At 29.9% G+C, this 18,248-nt stretch overlaps 1 protein-coding gene across 1 annotated transcript; it reads left to right on the top strand.

The window, feature by feature from the left end:
• Nucleotides 1–13,670: 13,670 nt before the first annotated feature.
• On the top strand, nt 13,671–16,184 carry LOC120076293 (uncharacterized protein MAL13P1.304-like). The gene is made up of 4 exons (XM_039030060.1): nt 13,671–13,730; nt 14,330–14,626; nt 14,713–14,806; nt 16,084–16,184. Exons 1-4 carry the CDS (start codon nt 13,671–13,673, stop codon nt 16,182–16,184), a joined length of 552 nt encoding a protein of 183 aa, XP_038885988.1.
• Nucleotides 16,185–18,248: the final 2,064 nt, after the last annotated feature.

Below are 18,248 nucleotides of genomic sequence, written 5' to 3'. Positions count from 1 at the left end.
AATCATGTGGGGACCAAATAGTTTGGACAGCCAGCTTCTTCCAAATGCAAACACAAATATTTTATATCAAAATTAAATTATGTTGATACATAAAAGAATCTCACAATTTAAAATTGAATTAAATTTTAGGCCTAAATTTCATCTTGGATTCATCCTAAAATTTTACCATATATATATTTTGGTTCTTGAATTTTTAAATTGCTTACATTGAATCTTTCATCTTCTAAGAAATCAATTATGCAGCTTTAAATAAATATATTCAACTTTGTGTCAAATAGGTCTTTAATATGGATCTTTAAATTTTTTATTTTGTATCCAATAATAGGCTCCTGTGTGTCTAATAAATCTTTGACCTATTCGATATTTTTTTAAATTCATGGATCTACTATATACAAAAATTCAAAGTTACGGATTCTATTATACATAAAATTCAAATTTATTTCTAATAGATAAGATAATTGTTTTGAAATTATTTACAATGTTAAGTATATATCCATTAGATATGAATATGAAAGTTCATAGATCTATTAAATATTTTTTAAACGAGAATTTATTAGATACAAAATTAAAAGTTTAATCTTTCATACGTATGGTTTTGAAACTTCAATACTAAATAATAAAAAGTAGATGTGAATTAGACAAAGTGGATATATAGTAAAAACTAAGTTCCGGTAAATTTAAGAATCTAAGAAAACAAACTAACAAAATTTAGAGATGAATAGATAGTTTAAAAGTTCATATTTAAAATAGAATAAACTTAAAAATTTAGCCTCATTTGGTAACTATTTCTTTTTTTTTTTTTGGAAAATTAAACCAATTTCATCCACATTTTTTACAATGATATGCATCTTTTAAGTATAATAGTTGAATTATTAACCAAATTCCAAAAACAAATACAATTTTTTGAAAGCTACTTTTTTAGTACTCAAAATTCGGTTTGATTTTAATAAATTTAGAGATAGAAGTAATGTCCAAAAACTTAATTTTTAAAAATAAAAATGGTCACCAAATGAGAGTTTAATGATAAAATGTGGTTTTTTTTTATAAATTATGAGACGAGAAGTTAAATCGAGCAGTTGAACTTCTAAATTTAGAATTAATAATACAAATTTATGTTCGTTGAGACCGATAAAATATAAAATTTAAGTTTTAAAATGAGAAGAGGAAATGAAAATGAAAAAAAAAAAAAAAAAAAGCAAACCGCCAGAAAAATAATGTGAAACTACCTGTGAGCCCAATTTAATATCACCTCACTTATGCTTCACATGTCACACTCACTTATGCTTTAACTATACTTTGTGTTTAATGCTATGTCTAACTGGTCAATATTCTTTTATTATTTTTTTTCAAAGAAAAAGGTCATTTTTATTAAAGTATAGATTTATTTAAATTAGAAAAAATAGTAAAATCGAGTGTGGCGGTAGTTGCAAAAACCATCCCAACGTATGGTGGTAATTGCAATTACACCCTCAAATTTCTAAAGTATTAAAATTAGACTCTCAATCTTAAATAAATGTAAAAATTGTAACAATTGTATAAATTTGGAGGAACAAATTTTGTCATTCGGAGATCCAATTTTTACAACTATCAAAACTTTGAGAGTCCAATTTTAACACTAGTAAAAGTTTGAATAAGTATAATTATAACTACCACGATTTTTGCAATTCATGAGCTTACTTTTTTTTAGTGGTTTTATCATTGATAGTTTCTAGTACAATAGAATGTCGATTGAGCTCGATTCTGTTTGAGATCTCATTTTCTTCTCAATTAACATTATTTTCTATTTTCACAAATTTTCAAACCCCCATGTAAAATATTTCTGTTGTGGAAGGCAATTTCATTTCCAAGTAAAAGGAATTCATTCACATACAAGAATTGCCTTTTCAACTTTTTGACTACTTCCGAACCGTTTCTTATTACTTATATGGTCCTTCTTCTTCTAAACTTAGTATGATAAATCATATTAGACAAAATTAATTTCTAAAACGAATCAAACTCTATATAAGTAAATCTTTATTTGTATACTTGATTTCAATAAATCTCAAAATAAATAAGTGTTTAGAAATGCATGTCACACGTAACGTTGGGATTTTTAAACGAAGTTTTTGTTAAATGATTAATAAATTTAAAAAAAAATATAGTCATATTTAAAAGGACTTCAAAGACTAAATAATTGAGTTCTCGAAGCTAAAAAAGTCTAGAAATAAGACCACGCTTACCAATTTATAATGAAAATTGGTGTAATCGTAATGAGATTTCATTGATAGGTTGATCGTAATAGGCTACAGTAACAAACATAATTAGATTGCTTTTTATCACATTTACTGAGAACTATGAATCTGCCACATTTACTATTATCATTGTCATTTAAGGTCAAACGATAACAGTAACAGTAAATGTAACAGATTCATACTTCTCATACGGTAACAGTAACAGTAACAATATGGACTAGTAAGTCTCACGTAATTTTGAAAAGCAATCGAATTGGATTACAGACTTTAGAGCGGGCCCCACATTTCATTACGATCGTGAAATACATGTAAACAACAACAGACTAATTGTCAACAAAAGCTAAGCTCAACTAATACCTAAATGTACTAAGGACCACCTTCACCAATTTGTACTAAGAAAAAATGTTTTCCCTAATGTAAATGTAGACCTAAATTCAGTAAATAATTTGGCATGAAAATGACCAAATTCAAATTAGAAAAGAAAATCAAACTGAATATAACTCAATTGACATATAAACATATTATAAATCATGAAGTCTGTAGTTTGAATCTCCTCTACTCAATTGTACTAAATCAGTAAAGAAAGAATAGAAACACTTTCACAGAATCCAATGACGAATCACATCTAACTTGAATCAAATTTAAGATGATTATGTAATTATTATTATCATGTACCCAAATTAAGTGAAACAATGATGAGAAGAAACTGAGATTAGTAAATCAGTCAAGCAGCAAGATTCCTTGAACTCAATTTGTGGACAAAAAGAAAGTGTTAAAATAATAATAATTAAAAAAAAAAAAAAAAAAAGTGGGCTCTCATTTTGATGATAAAAACCATACATTTCAACAAATATTCAAGGGAAAAAAAAGAGGCATCTTCTTGCACTGATTTGATTTTATGGATAACAGAGCCAAACTTGTAATCTCCACACTTTTTTAACACCAAACATTCAATGAAGGAACAACAAAGCTGTAAATGGGACCATCTTTGCCAATAATATTTCTATTTTTTAAGTTAAATATCTATCCTTCAACTTTCTCATAGATTTTAGTTATAATCCTAACCTTAGAAAATCTTCATGTTAGCACTTTTGAAATTGCTAATTATAAAAATTTTAAAATAACAAACAAAATTTACATTAACAATATTATGTTAATATTATAAATGATGTCATGTATGAGTCGCTGATTGAATGTTTCATTTATTATATTAATAAAGAAAAATTCGAAGATATTTTTAGAATAATTTCAAAATTCAAGAATTAAAATGAAAATTTTAAAGTTTAAGAGCATAATTGTATAATTTAAACCTACACTAAAATTCAAAGATACTTTATACAATTTAAGCTATTTCTTATTCTCTTATTTTAGTTTGGCATGTTATATTCCTTTCATTCCTTTCTAGCTATTTACATATCTTCACCCTTATCCATTTCTTTATCTTAGAATTGTTATTTTACCATTAATTTATTTTGGTGAACTAAAAGCCAAAGAATAATAATAAGAATAAAGTAAGTTGTGATATTGCAACTCCCCTCTCCCTTCTAACTTTCAAATTGATAGTACAAATATTATGTTACTTGAGCTATGCACAAACCACTCTTTTTCTTCATACTGTTTTCAAAAGTATAAATCGTTATTTCAAAATAATGTTTTGAAAATTGTAATTATCTAAGCTTATAAAGCAGAACATAATAATTACTTTAAATCATGTTAAAATCTTGATGATGTACAAGGCTAGTCAATAGTGTTCTTATATGAAGATGATAAAGCATAAAGTACCGACATCACTATTTAACAAATATCTTCAAAAGGCGGCTTGGGAGACTTATTGATGAAGGTGTTACCTGCAATGACATTTGAGAAGTTAACACACAACATTTGTATGTGATAATCAAGAGTATCAAGTGTTGTTTTATGAGGAAGAGTAAATGTGTTGTATATCTCATTGGGTTTTGAGACATATTCTATACACTATGGATATCTAAGGTAGAGTGTTACAAATATTTCAATTATCATATTAAATATATATCTTCTCCAGTATCTTCTCCATATATTTACCTTTTTCATATCTTATAAACTCTATAAATAGTGGTCATTGGAACCTTTGAAATATACGATTAAATAAGAATACATTCATTCTCTATTTTCTTTTCTCCCTACTTTGTTCTTTATTGTCTTGTTTTGCAATACGATTCATTGGAATATCAAGAACGCTAAAAATCCATCAAAATTTTATTCATATTGTTCGAGATGTTTATAATTTAAAGATCAAAGATGGTGGGTATTTTTAAATTTTTCATATAGCCTATAAGTTTTCATTCGATAAAATCAAATTGTTAACCGGCATAAGTGTTAAGTGAGCATTAAAATAAAAATTCCCACCCGAGATTGTACTTTGTGAGTTTTTTAAGCCTTGATTTGCAATATTAATGAAAATCAACATACGCCTTAATTTAAATTTCAAGTTTAGTTTTATGGATATATCAAATATACTATTAAGTTTTAGATGTATGTTTTAATTGTTGCATATTTAGATTAACTCTATCATACATTACCAATCATGCATCTTATTTTGTTTTATATATAATTCTTGTATGGAAAGATTTGATTGAGATATTTCCTTAATTAGTTTATATTTTCATATCTTTGAATATAATTGTTCTATATGGAAAATTAAATGAGAGTATTTATTTTGCATACTTCTCCATAAGATTTGAGTTTCTTTTAAATAAAGATAAGATTCTCTCCTATTAATATTATCTTTTATTTGTTAACATTATCGTCTGATGAATATTATATTCTATCTTTCAAATATGGGAATAAATATCTAAGTTTATCTTTAATTTTATTTGGAAAGGTTTAAGATTTAAAACATTGAAGATTACTTCTTTAAGGTGGATTTGTTTTAATAAGATTAATAATTCACTTAGATTCATTAATCTATTAATTAACTTTTAATTAAAAGGTTAATGAATTAGAAATAAAAATTGACTATAAAAGACTCTATCTAAGGACTATTCTGACTAGATTGAGGTATTTAAATTGACAAAGGGGAACCCTCTATTTAAAACTAACTTGACAGTTGAATTAGGCCATTTTTATTTGTTAGACTAGAAGTGAAATTTATTTGATTGTTGAATATTTAAATAATTCTTTTATATATATATATATATATGTCTGTCTGTATAATTCATTGAATTCCTTATGGCAAAGTCAAAAAGTTATGGATAATAGCTCATTACACTTCCTAAAGTTAATTATGATTGTTTTTATTTTGCACCTTTAGTTGCACATATTTTGAATTAATAAATGCTTATAAACTAATACGCATATATTAAACATGCTATGCTCTTGTATTAGTAGTTTGAGAAAGAAAGTTTGAAATATTACAATGAATATTTATCTATATCTTTTGAGATTGAAAAATAATGAATTTTGACAAAATAATATGATATCATTTCCTAAAATAAATGTTCCAATATTTAATCATTGAGGTTGAAATCATGTTAATAAAGGAATAAGTAATTATTTTATTAAAACCACACACATATATGATGTTTTGAACGAAAATTTCATTTTTCAAATGTGATACAAAAGGGACAATAATCTTATACGTGTTATACAAATCCCTTTGAAAAATTAAAACCCTTAGTAATGAAAAAGAGAACAATGTGTGGAAGCAAACTTTGAAAATTTATTTGAATTTCTTGAAAAGATCATAACTTATCATTTTAACCCTTAAATATGATGATATTATTTGGATGTTACAAGTTTCTTTGAATCTCCTAAAGAGATGATTGTTCTTTTTTACCCACTTTTATGTAAGATATTTGAATTTCTTTTGAATCTCTTGAAGAGAATAAGAATAATTAATATTTATGTTTTGCATACCGTACATCTATGCATATGATACTTAATAGTAGACAATACATTTTCCTATAGACTTGATTAAAGATTTTAGAAAAGAAAATAATATTTTGCTAGAGAAGTAAAATTGTCAATTGATATACTTTATTCTCTTATAAATCAAAGAGAAGTTCAATAAATTTAAAAGGTAAACATTGTAATAGATATTATCTAGAAAGACTGATAATAAGAATCATATATGGTATTTACATACTATATTTATTGTCTTCTATGGGAAATGCATATAAAAAGTTATGTTTTTCTTTTTAAATTGTATTCATACACATATTTGTGTAGTTGAAATAAATGCAACAATGAACCTAAATTTCATTTATCTAAATATATTTTTCTTTGACATGATGAGTCATTTTTTGTCAATAGAAAATGATATTGGAAATATATATTGGCATCCATTGAAGAACTAGAAGATTCTTCCATATAGTTAATTGTCAGGGTATCTTATTCTTAAGAGATTAATTATCAAAATCTCACTAGTTAAAATTGAAATTGAATCTCTCCTATTTTTGAAATGGATTCATGGTTGTATATCTAGATTTATTAATCCACCAAGTGAACTATTTAATACTTTATGATTTTTGTTGGCGCATCCAATTGAGGGTCACATGCATACTTATTATTTTGTTTTGGCTTGAACAATGTGGTGTCACACTCTCTTTTGACCTAAGAGAGGTTTTATTGTTCATTAGAGGGATCAGTGAAGTTTGCATCCAAACATTTGATAATTGATTAGGATAAGTGTTGAATATCTTGTAGTTTATGTTTAAATAGCAAAACTTCTAAATCTAGATGAGATCATGTTATTGTATATGCTCTAAGTCAATGTCCTATAGGCTTATTGTATATGTTCAGATTTGTTATCTATTATTAATGAGACAAATTTTTCAACATTAGGAGAAGAAATTAAGATGAATTTGGAAAACTAAGTTGAATGAAATGTATAAATATTGTCTTATTTTGATCATCATAAAGATCAATTTGAACTGAAAGTTAAAAATATAATTCATTTGCAAAATATTGCAAATCAAATGCTAGATGCAGTTAGAGAACATTTACTATTACAAGAAAGTGTCCAAGTTATAAGAAAATGGTTGCAAATACACCATCTAAAATTGATATCCCAATGCAACAAGTTGTTAATATTAATGAATCTGTAACACGCCTGAAGCGTGATAGACACATAGGTTCCAAAGATAAAAATCCTTAAAAAAAGTAGTCGATAATCAAAATGACTTAGTTAAGAATATGAATATTTCATAAGAAATCCTAAATATGAATACTCATACGAATCCTAAAGTAAAAGAGGATAATGAAGAGATCTCGATAAATTATATGTCATGACAAGAAAAAAGATGGAACTATACTTAAATAAGTTGACAACATTTTTACATACAATATTGCTCACAATATTATTTATGAAAATGAGTATTATATACTCAGATATATTGAAAATAATGTCGTGACATAGAAATGATTGACTTATGTGGAAAGAAACGATTTAATAGAAAAACTTATTTTTCAAATTGTGAGAACTAGCAGTTCAAACATTAGAGAATGTCAAACACATGGAATACGGGAGAATATTTGTAAGAAAAAAAAATAGATGACGTCATATTATATAACATGAGACAAGTTCCACAATAATTCTCGCAAAGAAATAGTATTGATTATAATGAGACATATTCTCCTATGGTGGATACAATACCATGAGATATCTAATTTATCTAGTTGTGTATGAAAAGCTTAACAAATATGCTTTGGATGTAGTTATTATATATTTATATGAATCTTTTAATAATTATATCCTTGATGGATTAAAGGTACCAAATTCATATAATTCAATATTAAAGAATTATATATGTATGTATGTATGTATATATATATATGTATATATATATATATATAATTTTTGTTCTCAGTGAAATTAAAATTGGGATCGATCCTGCTTCTGCTATAGGCCTATATATATATATATATGTATGTATATATATATCATACATATTCTTATAAAACACTCCTAATGAATGTGATATGATCATTTTATTAAATATTTGTTGATACGAGGGTATAAAAATAACCTTTATTCGTCCATATGTTTTTTATAAAGAAATCACAACCTGGGATTTACTATATATTATTTATATATATGTTGATAATGAAGGAACCTTAAAGTCCACTGCGAAAGCGGGGATCGGTCGGTCCTAAAAATATTTTCACAGAATAGCAAATTTTACAAAACCAAAATTATGCATCACAACATAAATTAATTTACAGCATGCGTAGAAAAGAAAGGGAAAAGGGTTAGAACCAAGACTTACCCTTGAATTTCAGTTTTTCACAAAAGCCTCTTGTCCAGTTAAAATGATCATGAACAATCAGGATCCAAAATGGCCACCACCACAAAAACTTCCTCGGTATTTTCTATAGAGAAAAGAATTCTCGAGAGCTCTGAGTTTTGGGAGAGGGAAGGAGTTTTGAAAGGGAAATTTTTCTTCTCAGTGAGTGTTGGAGGGAAATCTTCTATGAAGAAGACGATAGATCTCCTAGAAAAAACCACCCCACATACCCACGTATTACTTAGAGAGAAAATAGGGAGAGGGAGCTACAACTCCCTCCCAAAAATTAATTTAATAAAATAATTTAACTATATATATATATGATAACTACCTTATCATATAATATATTAAACTATATGTTATATCAAATATAACACATAACTTATAGTTTTAATATTGTATCAAATACAATATAACCTATAGTTTTATTTCTCTCAATAATATAAATCACATTTGTACTAAATTTAATTATGTGAATTTCATCCATATAATTAGGATTTGAATCATATTCAAATACTTATTTCCTCTCAAAATAAACTTATATTATAATGTATCAAATATATTATATTAATTATATCATATATAATTAAGTTAAATTAATTATATCACATATAATTAATTTAAACAATTCAAATTAATCCAAAATTAATTCTCAATAACCCCTATTGAGCTACAAAGGAGACCTTATAGACCTTTAGATTGAAGTTCCAATAGTACTTGAATAATTAATTAAACTCATTTAATTAAATTATCCAACATTCATTAACTGTCGGTCACTCCACTAAAGACCGACAGCTGCACTCTTCAGTCTTCAGACTACAAATATACTTCTGTGTCTATTGGATATAACCAGTCAACAGTGCGATAACCCTTCACAAATTTCTCGTAAGTACAACTGGGCCAAAATTACCGTTTTGCCCCTATAATTACATCTAACTCTTTAAGTACCACTAATCCCTCTAAGAAACAATAAGTCATAGTCTCACTATGATCAAACCTCTCTTGGGCCAAGAGAGGGTGTAGAGCCACATTGTTTGAGCCTCAGAATCAACCCTTAAAGGAGCAATTTATCTACTTATCCCGATAATGGGGAAGGAATGAGTTCCAGCTTGTGTAGCTGTGTTCCCAACTCCTCAATTAGACGAATCCCCAAAATGGTAAGCTTATTGAGTCGGCGATCTAGCCACTTTCACCCATACAAATCAAAGGATCGCCTTCATAGGTAGGAGTTCACAACTCACTCAGAATTTAGGTCATGTCACCTATGGTCATCCTGGTGAAGTGTAAGTCTCTATTGTTAACGGTGTTATGTAATAAGACTAGTCATTTTGTGGTCCGGTCTTATACAAACTCCTTTGTATAGAATACCCCCACTCACATGTCTCCACATGAATGATCAGGATCAGATCATTTGTGGTACTTTACAATAATCGTAACATCTACAAAGCAGGTCCTATTTGTAGTGTCACCAAGATAAGGTACTCAACCCTGTCCATCTACTACATACCATTTAAGTTATCACTTAAACATAATCCACCTGTATGTCTCTACATATATGTTTAAGTTATAGAAGATAAACTTGGATGTTAGTTTATTGGTTTGTAGGTCAATGCTACTAAACGTCAAATAAAATATCTCATATTTTATTAAATAAATAAGATGTTTATACATTACAATTACAAATTACAAGACCCACGATATTTAGGGCATCAATCCCAATAGATAATTTGAGCATAAATCTTGAAGAGATTTCAAAGGTAAATAGAGTTTCTTAAAAAAAAAAAAATTGAGATGATAAGTTTTGTCTTAGCTTGCAAATAAAGCATAAAGCAGATAGAGTTGCGTCATTTATGCATATAAGATCTTATATGAGCTAGTTCCACCATTGAAGATTCTTATGATGGTTCATTTACTTGGTGTGAAAATTTATATCATCTGAAAGATTATAAAGAACTTTAGATCCCAAAAAACCATAATTTTTAGAAAATATGTGTACTTATATCTTTACTAATTTATACGCTACCTATCGTACCATAAATATAATAATCCTCCAAAGAAAGATATTGGAATAGAGCTAAACATACGTTATGTTTTTATTTGAGAACTAGTTTACATGGATTTATTTTATTCTCATAAATCTAATTGTGATCTAGTTGATTGTGAAAATGCATGTTACTTATCTAACCCATAAGAGCTAGATCTTAAACAAATTACTTAATACATATAAATTAACTTTTATATCATAACAGCTTATGAAGCATATCATAACAACTACTTTAAATCATGTTAAAATCTTGATGATGTATGAGGCTAATCAATAGTGTTCTTATATGAAGATGATAAATCATAAAGTGCCAACATCACTATTTAACGAATTTCTTCAAAAAAAAACTTGAGAGATTTATTTACGAAGGTGTTACCTGCAACAACTTTTGAAGAGTTTACACACAACATTTTTATGTGACAATCAAGGGTATCAAATGATGCTTTCATGAGGGGAAGTAAATGTGTTGCACTCTTTTTCCCTTGACTATGGTTTTGTTCACTGGATTTTTCTAGCAAGGTTTTTTATGAGACATTTATTAAAGTATATAAATGATGTACTCTTTTTTTCACTAGGTTTTTATCTTATTGGGTTTTTCTTAGTAATATTTTAACGAGGCATATTCTATACACTATGGACATCTAAGGGGAAGTGTTATAATTATTTCAATTAGATATAGATGTCCATAGATTATATATCCCCATATATTATTTTCAAACATCTTCCCCATTATCTTATCCATATATTTATCATTTTTATATCTTGTAAACTCTATAAATAGTAGTCATTTGGGACCTTTGAGATATACAATTGAATAAAGAATACATTCATTCTCTACTTTCTCATTCTTTTGTTTTATAATAATTTCTTCTATTTTAATTATTAAGTTGAGTGTGTTTCTAAACTCATGTAGAAGCTAAGGGTGAGATGAATATTTGATTGACAATATTTTTAGAAAAATGGAAAAATTGCATAAACCATCCCTGAACTATGGAGTTGGATATAATTACACCCTTCAACTTTGAATTTAAGCAATTATACCCTTTTAGTTTATTAATGGTTACAATTAGCCCATTATTTTTAATTATGATTGGGTATTTTTAAAAAATAAAATAAAAAGATAAAGATTCTCTCTCATATCACATCTCTTCCTCTCTCCTCTCTTTTCTCCCTCCACCTTTTCCCTCCATCTTGGAAAATTTCACAAAATGACCTAAATCTCAAAAACTTTTCTACGAATGACCTATTCCTAAAAACTTATCTATGACTGACCTTTTGTCCATGTGAAATACCAATTTTACCCTTAATTTAAAATACTCTTTAAATCGCTTTACGAAGGATCTTCACCCCACCTTTTCACTTACATCTCTGTACGATTTTGGCTCTCGTTTTCTCTCATTTTTTTTTCATTTTCTCTCATCGTCTCCCATCTTCAGCCAAGCATTTGGCCACCTTCTCGTCGGTCATTTGTACACATTTTCCATTGTCATTGATTTCTGAAAGTTGATACTTGTTTAGGGTTCTCGTTGATCATTTAGGGTTCGCAAAGGTTCACGCCTACCTTTTTTTAAACGATCTCTCAACTTTTGTTAAATGATCGTGTATTCGTTCTTAAGAGATCATTTAGATAATCTTAGGCCAACATTTAGTATTCTTTAAACGATTGGTTAGAGAAACGTAAACGATTATTTAGATAAAGATGTGTGATCCTTTAGTTTTGTTTATGCAATCGTTTAGTTCTTTATAATCCGATCGTTTAGTTGTTTGTTACGCAATCGTTTAGGTATTTGTAATGTGATCATTTTTTATTTGTTATGTGATCGTTTAGTTGTTTGTTATCTGATCGTTTAATTTTCTATTACGGGGTCGTTTAATTATTTGTTATGCAATCATTTAGTTTTTATTATGCGATCGTTTAGTTTTTATTATGCGTCTTTTAGTTATTTTAGACAATCATTTACTTATTGTGGTAATGTATACATTTGTTACAGGTTGCTAAAATGGCCATCCCTACTGAGAAATATTTTCCTACTATAGTTTCTTTCCAAGTCCACAAAACTGCGTCTATTATTAAGAATAAGTTGACAAAAGAACAGATGAGAATATTTAGAACAACGGTCTTTGGTCCACTTATTTACGTAGATCTTGTATTTAATGGGTAACTTTTTCACCATTTTCTATTGAGGGAGGTCACGGATGTGAACTCAGACGTTATATCATTCGACATACTGGGGAAGAAGGTAATATTCTCCCAAGACGATTTTAATTTGATAACTGGGATATGACCGACCAAGGAAATAGTAGAGAGAGAAACAAGTCAAAGTCTGCGACAACTCATTCTTGGATCGAAAGACTCGAATGATAAGGATAATTCTTGCAAGGACGTGGAGAATGTGTTCGAGAAGTTCACTTTTACAAATGATGAAGATGTCATTAAGGTTGCACTGGCATCATTCATCGAACCGGTGATGATTGGAAAAAAAACAAAAAAAAACCCAATTTGATGTGAGGACATTTGAAATTGTCGATGACCCTGAAGTCTTTAGACAGTATGATTGGTCATCGGTCATTTTCAATGTACATTGAACAACATAAAACTACTATGCGCGGGAAGAAGGAGGCACGTGAGACTAAGAAAGCAGAAAATGCTCATCATGCCTCATATTACTGTATAAATGGATTTGTACTTGCATTCCAACTATGTACTTTTATTTCCATTTCACTTTAATTTGTGTATTATGTATGTGTAACAAAGCTCCTATATTATAAATTTGGGCTTACAAAATTTTATCCACGTCAAGTAAGTTCATGGCCACCAAAGTCAACAAGGTTGTAATTCCTAGAATTTTTAGATGGACTTGTTCTCATGCTCCATCTTATAAATCATTGAGTAAGAATGTGCTTCAGCCTAAAAAAAATAAGTAACCGATCACTTAGTAATTATTGGCATATTTCATAGTTCCATGCATTCTAACTTACTCATTCGCTTATGTGTAGACGAGATTTGTACCGGGTGAAGAGGAGATAAGGTACAACGCCAGTTGGAAGGACTCGATGTTGAAAGAAGAATGATTGAGGAGGTTGAAGGGCATGATCACTTTATTGATACCCATGAGTCCTTTGGAGGGCACGATGGGTTCGACTAGCATATTGGGGAGCAAGAACACCTTCTATCTGGTGAACCCCATATTGGTGAGCAAGATCAGCATGTAAATAAGCATCGTGCCATAGAGCCCAAATCACGTAGGCCAGTTTAGACTAAACCAGGAGAAGGGTAAGAAGGGACAGGATAAACTGCCAAATATGTAACATAAGTCCTCTAAACATCATCATTCCAAATCGTACAAAGTTCTTAAGGAGGAAACTAAAGAAGTTCGTAAAGATTTGGTGAACTTGACTACCATGGTCCGTCAGATGGGTGATACCTTTATTGTCTAGCATCATCTGATGAGCCAACAGCTGAATAAAATAAAGTTGCTAGTCCAGCGTCTATATAGGGTATGTATGTATAAAATCCTAATTGATCGTTTGGAAAATCCTGAAAGATCATTCAGATGATTCTGAACGATTGTTTGGAAATCCAAACGATAATTTAGAAAATCTTAAAGGATCATGTGGATATTTATAAACGATCATTTAGAAAATCTTAAACGATCATGTGGATATTTCTAAACGATCGTGTAGAAAATCTTAAATGATCATGTAAAAAAATATTATACAAATGTGTAGAAAATCTTAAATGATCATGTATGATTACTTATTTAATTGTATATTTTGTGTGATTTGTACAGGATAACAATGAAGGGACTCATGACGGTAATAATAATGATGGTAATGATGATGATGGTAATAATGAAGAGACTCATGATGATGGTAATAATACGAATAATAATGAAGGAATCCCCCATGATGAGCAGTCCAAATTTATCAGTGATCAACGCGTGGTTGTTGAACACAAGACGATAGAAGCAATAATTGATAAAAGAATTGAACTCCTCATACAATCGTTCAATCTTAGGAGCCACTTCGGTTTGAATCCAACCAATGTTATAGAGAATGCAAATCAAAAGGAAGTCATTGAAATCAAGGTAAGGTTGTTATATGAACTAATTATCTTAACATTGAAATCAACATAAAACCATTATTATCTGACCGATTTACAATTTAAATGTAGGAGAAAAAAGACCTCTCCAAGGGTCGAAAAAGAAAGAAACCAACCAACTTTTCACCTGAGGATGTAAAAAGGGAGAAAAAGTCACATATGATTGGTAATAAAAAGGGAGAAGCTCAACCCCTTCAAATGATCCTCATCCTTCAAGTGATCATCAACAATCTCTTTCAAGTGATCCTCAACCACATTCATGTGATCCACACCCTCAATCTGAAGAAAATCGAACTTGAGATTTCCATGAGCAGCAGAAAAAAGATCATTTCAAATTATAATCATGAATGAACATTACAAATTACAGTCGTAAACAAAACATACAGTTATGCAATCAATACAGAAATTACAGCATGAACAATCAAATAAACAAGGAGAATTCTACAAACGTTTGTCAACTTGTCTCCACACTCCTTGCGCACGAACGCTCGAACACAGCAACCTCGAATGCTCAAACAACATGACCGCTCTGCAGCACGAACACCACGCACTAGAACTCCGCAATCACCTCGGTCATGAACACCCCAGCAACACGAACGATCTCCACAGAACCTCGACGGCGTCGAGTTGAGTATGACACCACCAAGAAGGTTACCTTGGTATTCTCGATGTGAGAATCCAAAGGGTGGGCTCTGTGTGGACTTGAAATGAGGCAGAAAAAGGAGGAATGAACAATCGTGTACACGATTGGTAAGTGGGAGAAGACAGAAACCTATCGCATAGGTCGATGCTCAATCGTTTAGCTCAGTGTCTGTCGCCTACAAAACACTACACGATCGTTTACTTCGCCCAAGTTGTCTCTTAGTAAATCTGTATTTACTTGACAAGCTTCCATGAGATTCTTTTTCCGAGAGAGAAATCTTAAAACATTTTTCCCAAAAAACTTACTAAAATTAGGAAAACAATTTTTCTTTTATTTCACGATTACCATGAACCACCAATAACCACCTACTCAATCCTTATACTACAAACCTATTTAAGTTATCATTTAAGGCATGATCCATTTGTATATCACATATACATGCTTAAGTTCATATAAGATAACCAAAAATTTTTGTTTATTGGATATGAGTAAATGCCATAATTAAATAACAATTATTTTATTCATCAAACAATGTGTATCTTTACAAAACAACGAGACTCCAGGAGAATTAGGACACCAATCCCAACACAATCACCTTCAAAATCTTACCAAGAGGCTTAACCACATGTAATTGAGTCTCAGCCATAAGCACCTGTAGTGGAATTGAAACCAGTCACTGGTGTTATCAATCCCAACCCCTTGGTCCCGGTACCTACAGTGGAATTGAAACCAACATTGTCTATGTATTTGACTTCATGCCTAACTACATAGGTAGTGATATACTTGATGGTTATCTTCAGCTGGTGATCCGTCGGATATGACAAGAGACATAGAAAATTCAATACGAGCCATGGGAAGTGAAGAGATCGAAGACAACTCTCCAACAGAGCAAGTCTCTTAACTGTGACATTTTTCGTGCTAAGTTTGTAGAATACATTGTTACGTGTGCGGATAGGGGTAGCTTAAATCAGAACAATATGGAATTGTTTAGGAAACAATACATTGCCCAGTTGTGAGCTAATCAATATATATGGTAATCTATACTTGAGTTTCTTGAATTGAATTTGCATTGTATATGTGTGTGTGTGTGTGTGTGTTGAACCGAATAATATTAAAAAAAAACACAATGAAGAACAAAAAATAAGTACACGATCGTACAGAAATAACTAAACGATCGTCTATAAATAACTAAACGATCATTCATATAATACTAAATGGTCGGTTATAACTAACTAAATCATCGCATATATATAACTAAACGATCATTCACATGTAACTAAACGAATGTTCATAAAAAAGTAAAAGATCGCACAGAAACAAGTACACAATCGCATAAACACAAGTAAATGATCGCCCATAAATTACATATCATCGAGCCTAGATGGGCCAATGTCAGGTGTTATTAATATACGTATGTAGGTTTTCTTGTTATACCCTCTCTAACCACATCGTGTACACATGTGGATTTGTCGTGGCTTCTCTCCAACAGAAGGTATCCTAACGATTTGACGTCGACCCACACTTGGTACCTTTTGTGGTTTTAGAAGTTCAAAGTCTTCAAAGTCTTATCTTCGATTCCATTCTTGTCTATATCCAATAGGAAAAATCAATTTTGCATAAGCAACAAGCACACATTCAATTGTAAACCATTTTGCACTTACATTCTCTCCGTTTCTAGATCTAATGAACGAATCTTGATCTATACCCAAAGACACAATGAAATGAAGAAAGATGAAAGCAATCAACAATGAGGATGTTGTACTGAAATTCTAAGAGAACAATGAGAGAACTTTGTAGTGAGTTCGAAGAAAAATGAACAACTAAGAGTGACCTTCCATTCTTGATATCAATGTTATTTAATGTTATTGGTAGAATATTAGTTGAAAATAAATGCGTTGAGAGAATGTTAATGTTGCATTGAATACATATTGAATGAAAAGTTGAAAAAATCGTTAAAGGAAGAAGAAATGTGCTGCGGTTTGAAGAGTTTTTTAAAATTGGGGGTACAACTGGTATTTCACATGATCAAAAGGTCAATCAAAAATAATTTTTTAGGAAAAAGTCGTTTATAGAAAAGTTTTTTTTAGAGTTCGGTCATTTTGTGAAATTTTCCCTCCATCTTCCTCTTCATCTTTTCTCTCGTACTGCTGTAGAAAACAATTAGACTAAATTTGAGTTGAAATTCACAAGTTTTGACATTTGTCTCTTGGAAATCCTCTCTTCTTCCCCCACCTTCCCTCTCCATCTTCATCTTCTTCTTTGTCCATCGGATTCGTAAACTCCAATGTCGTAATGACAATAACTCTAGTGACGGAAGGTTGAGTTGTTGTAGGTTGTCAGTAACTTAAATTGGGGGAGAGAAGAGATTGTTGTTTCTGGAAAGGGAGTTGGTTTAACAACAAAACTTCAAACGGTTGGAATATCTGAAGAGATTTTGAGAGGGTAATGACATTTGTAGAGAAATAGGATTTTGGTGAAGAATTTTGGTGACTCAGGTGCTTACAGTGAAACTCAACAACAACAAACCTATCAGACTATCTATTTTAAAATGGTAATGGATGTCTTAGACTCTAGGTCCATAGCAAGTTCAGTTCTTTGCCTCCCTTTTCTTTAACTATTTTACTCTTATGCTAAGGGAGAGAGAGGATTTCCAAGACACATAGGCCAAAACTTTTGAATTTCAACTCAAAATTAGTCTATTTGTTTTCTAGAGAAGGGCAGAGAAAGATGAAGATGAAGATAGAGGAGAAAGGTGGAGTGAGAAGAGAGAGGAGAGAGGAAGGGATGTGAGATGTGAGATGTGAGAGAATCTTTATCTTTATTTTTTTATTTTAAAATATCTTATCATAATTATTAATTTAAAAATAATGGGCTAATTTCAACCATTAACCAACTAGAAGTGTATCATTGTTCAAATTCAAAGTTGAAGGATGTAGTTATAACCAATCGATAGTTCAGGGATTAT

The sequence above is a fragment of the Benincasa hispida genome, chromosome 4, assembly GCF_009727055.1.
Source record: "Benincasa hispida cultivar B227 chromosome 4, ASM972705v1, whole genome shotgun sequence".
NCBI classification, from domain to species: domain Eukaryota; kingdom Viridiplantae; phylum Streptophyta; class Magnoliopsida; order Cucurbitales; family Cucurbitaceae; genus Benincasa; species Benincasa hispida.
This window is presented reverse-complemented; position numbering and strand designations above follow the sequence as displayed.

What these genes read in the sequence shown, in the direction of transcription:
- LOC120076293 (XM_039030060.1), top strand. Translation starts at nt 13,671, where the DNA reads ATGGGTTCGACTAGCATATTGGGGAGCAAGAACACCTTCTATCTGGTG. An exon ending in AGGAAGTCATTGAAATCAAG is followed by an intron (nt 14,627 to 14,712) that starts GTAAGGTTGTTA and finishes ATTTAAATGTAG; the next exon opens with GAGAAAAAAGACCTCTCCAA. An exon ending in GAAAAAGTCACATATGATTG is followed by an intron (nt 14,807 to 16,083) that starts GTAATAAAAAGG and finishes GGTTATCTTCAG; the next exon opens with CTGGTGATCCGTCGGATATG.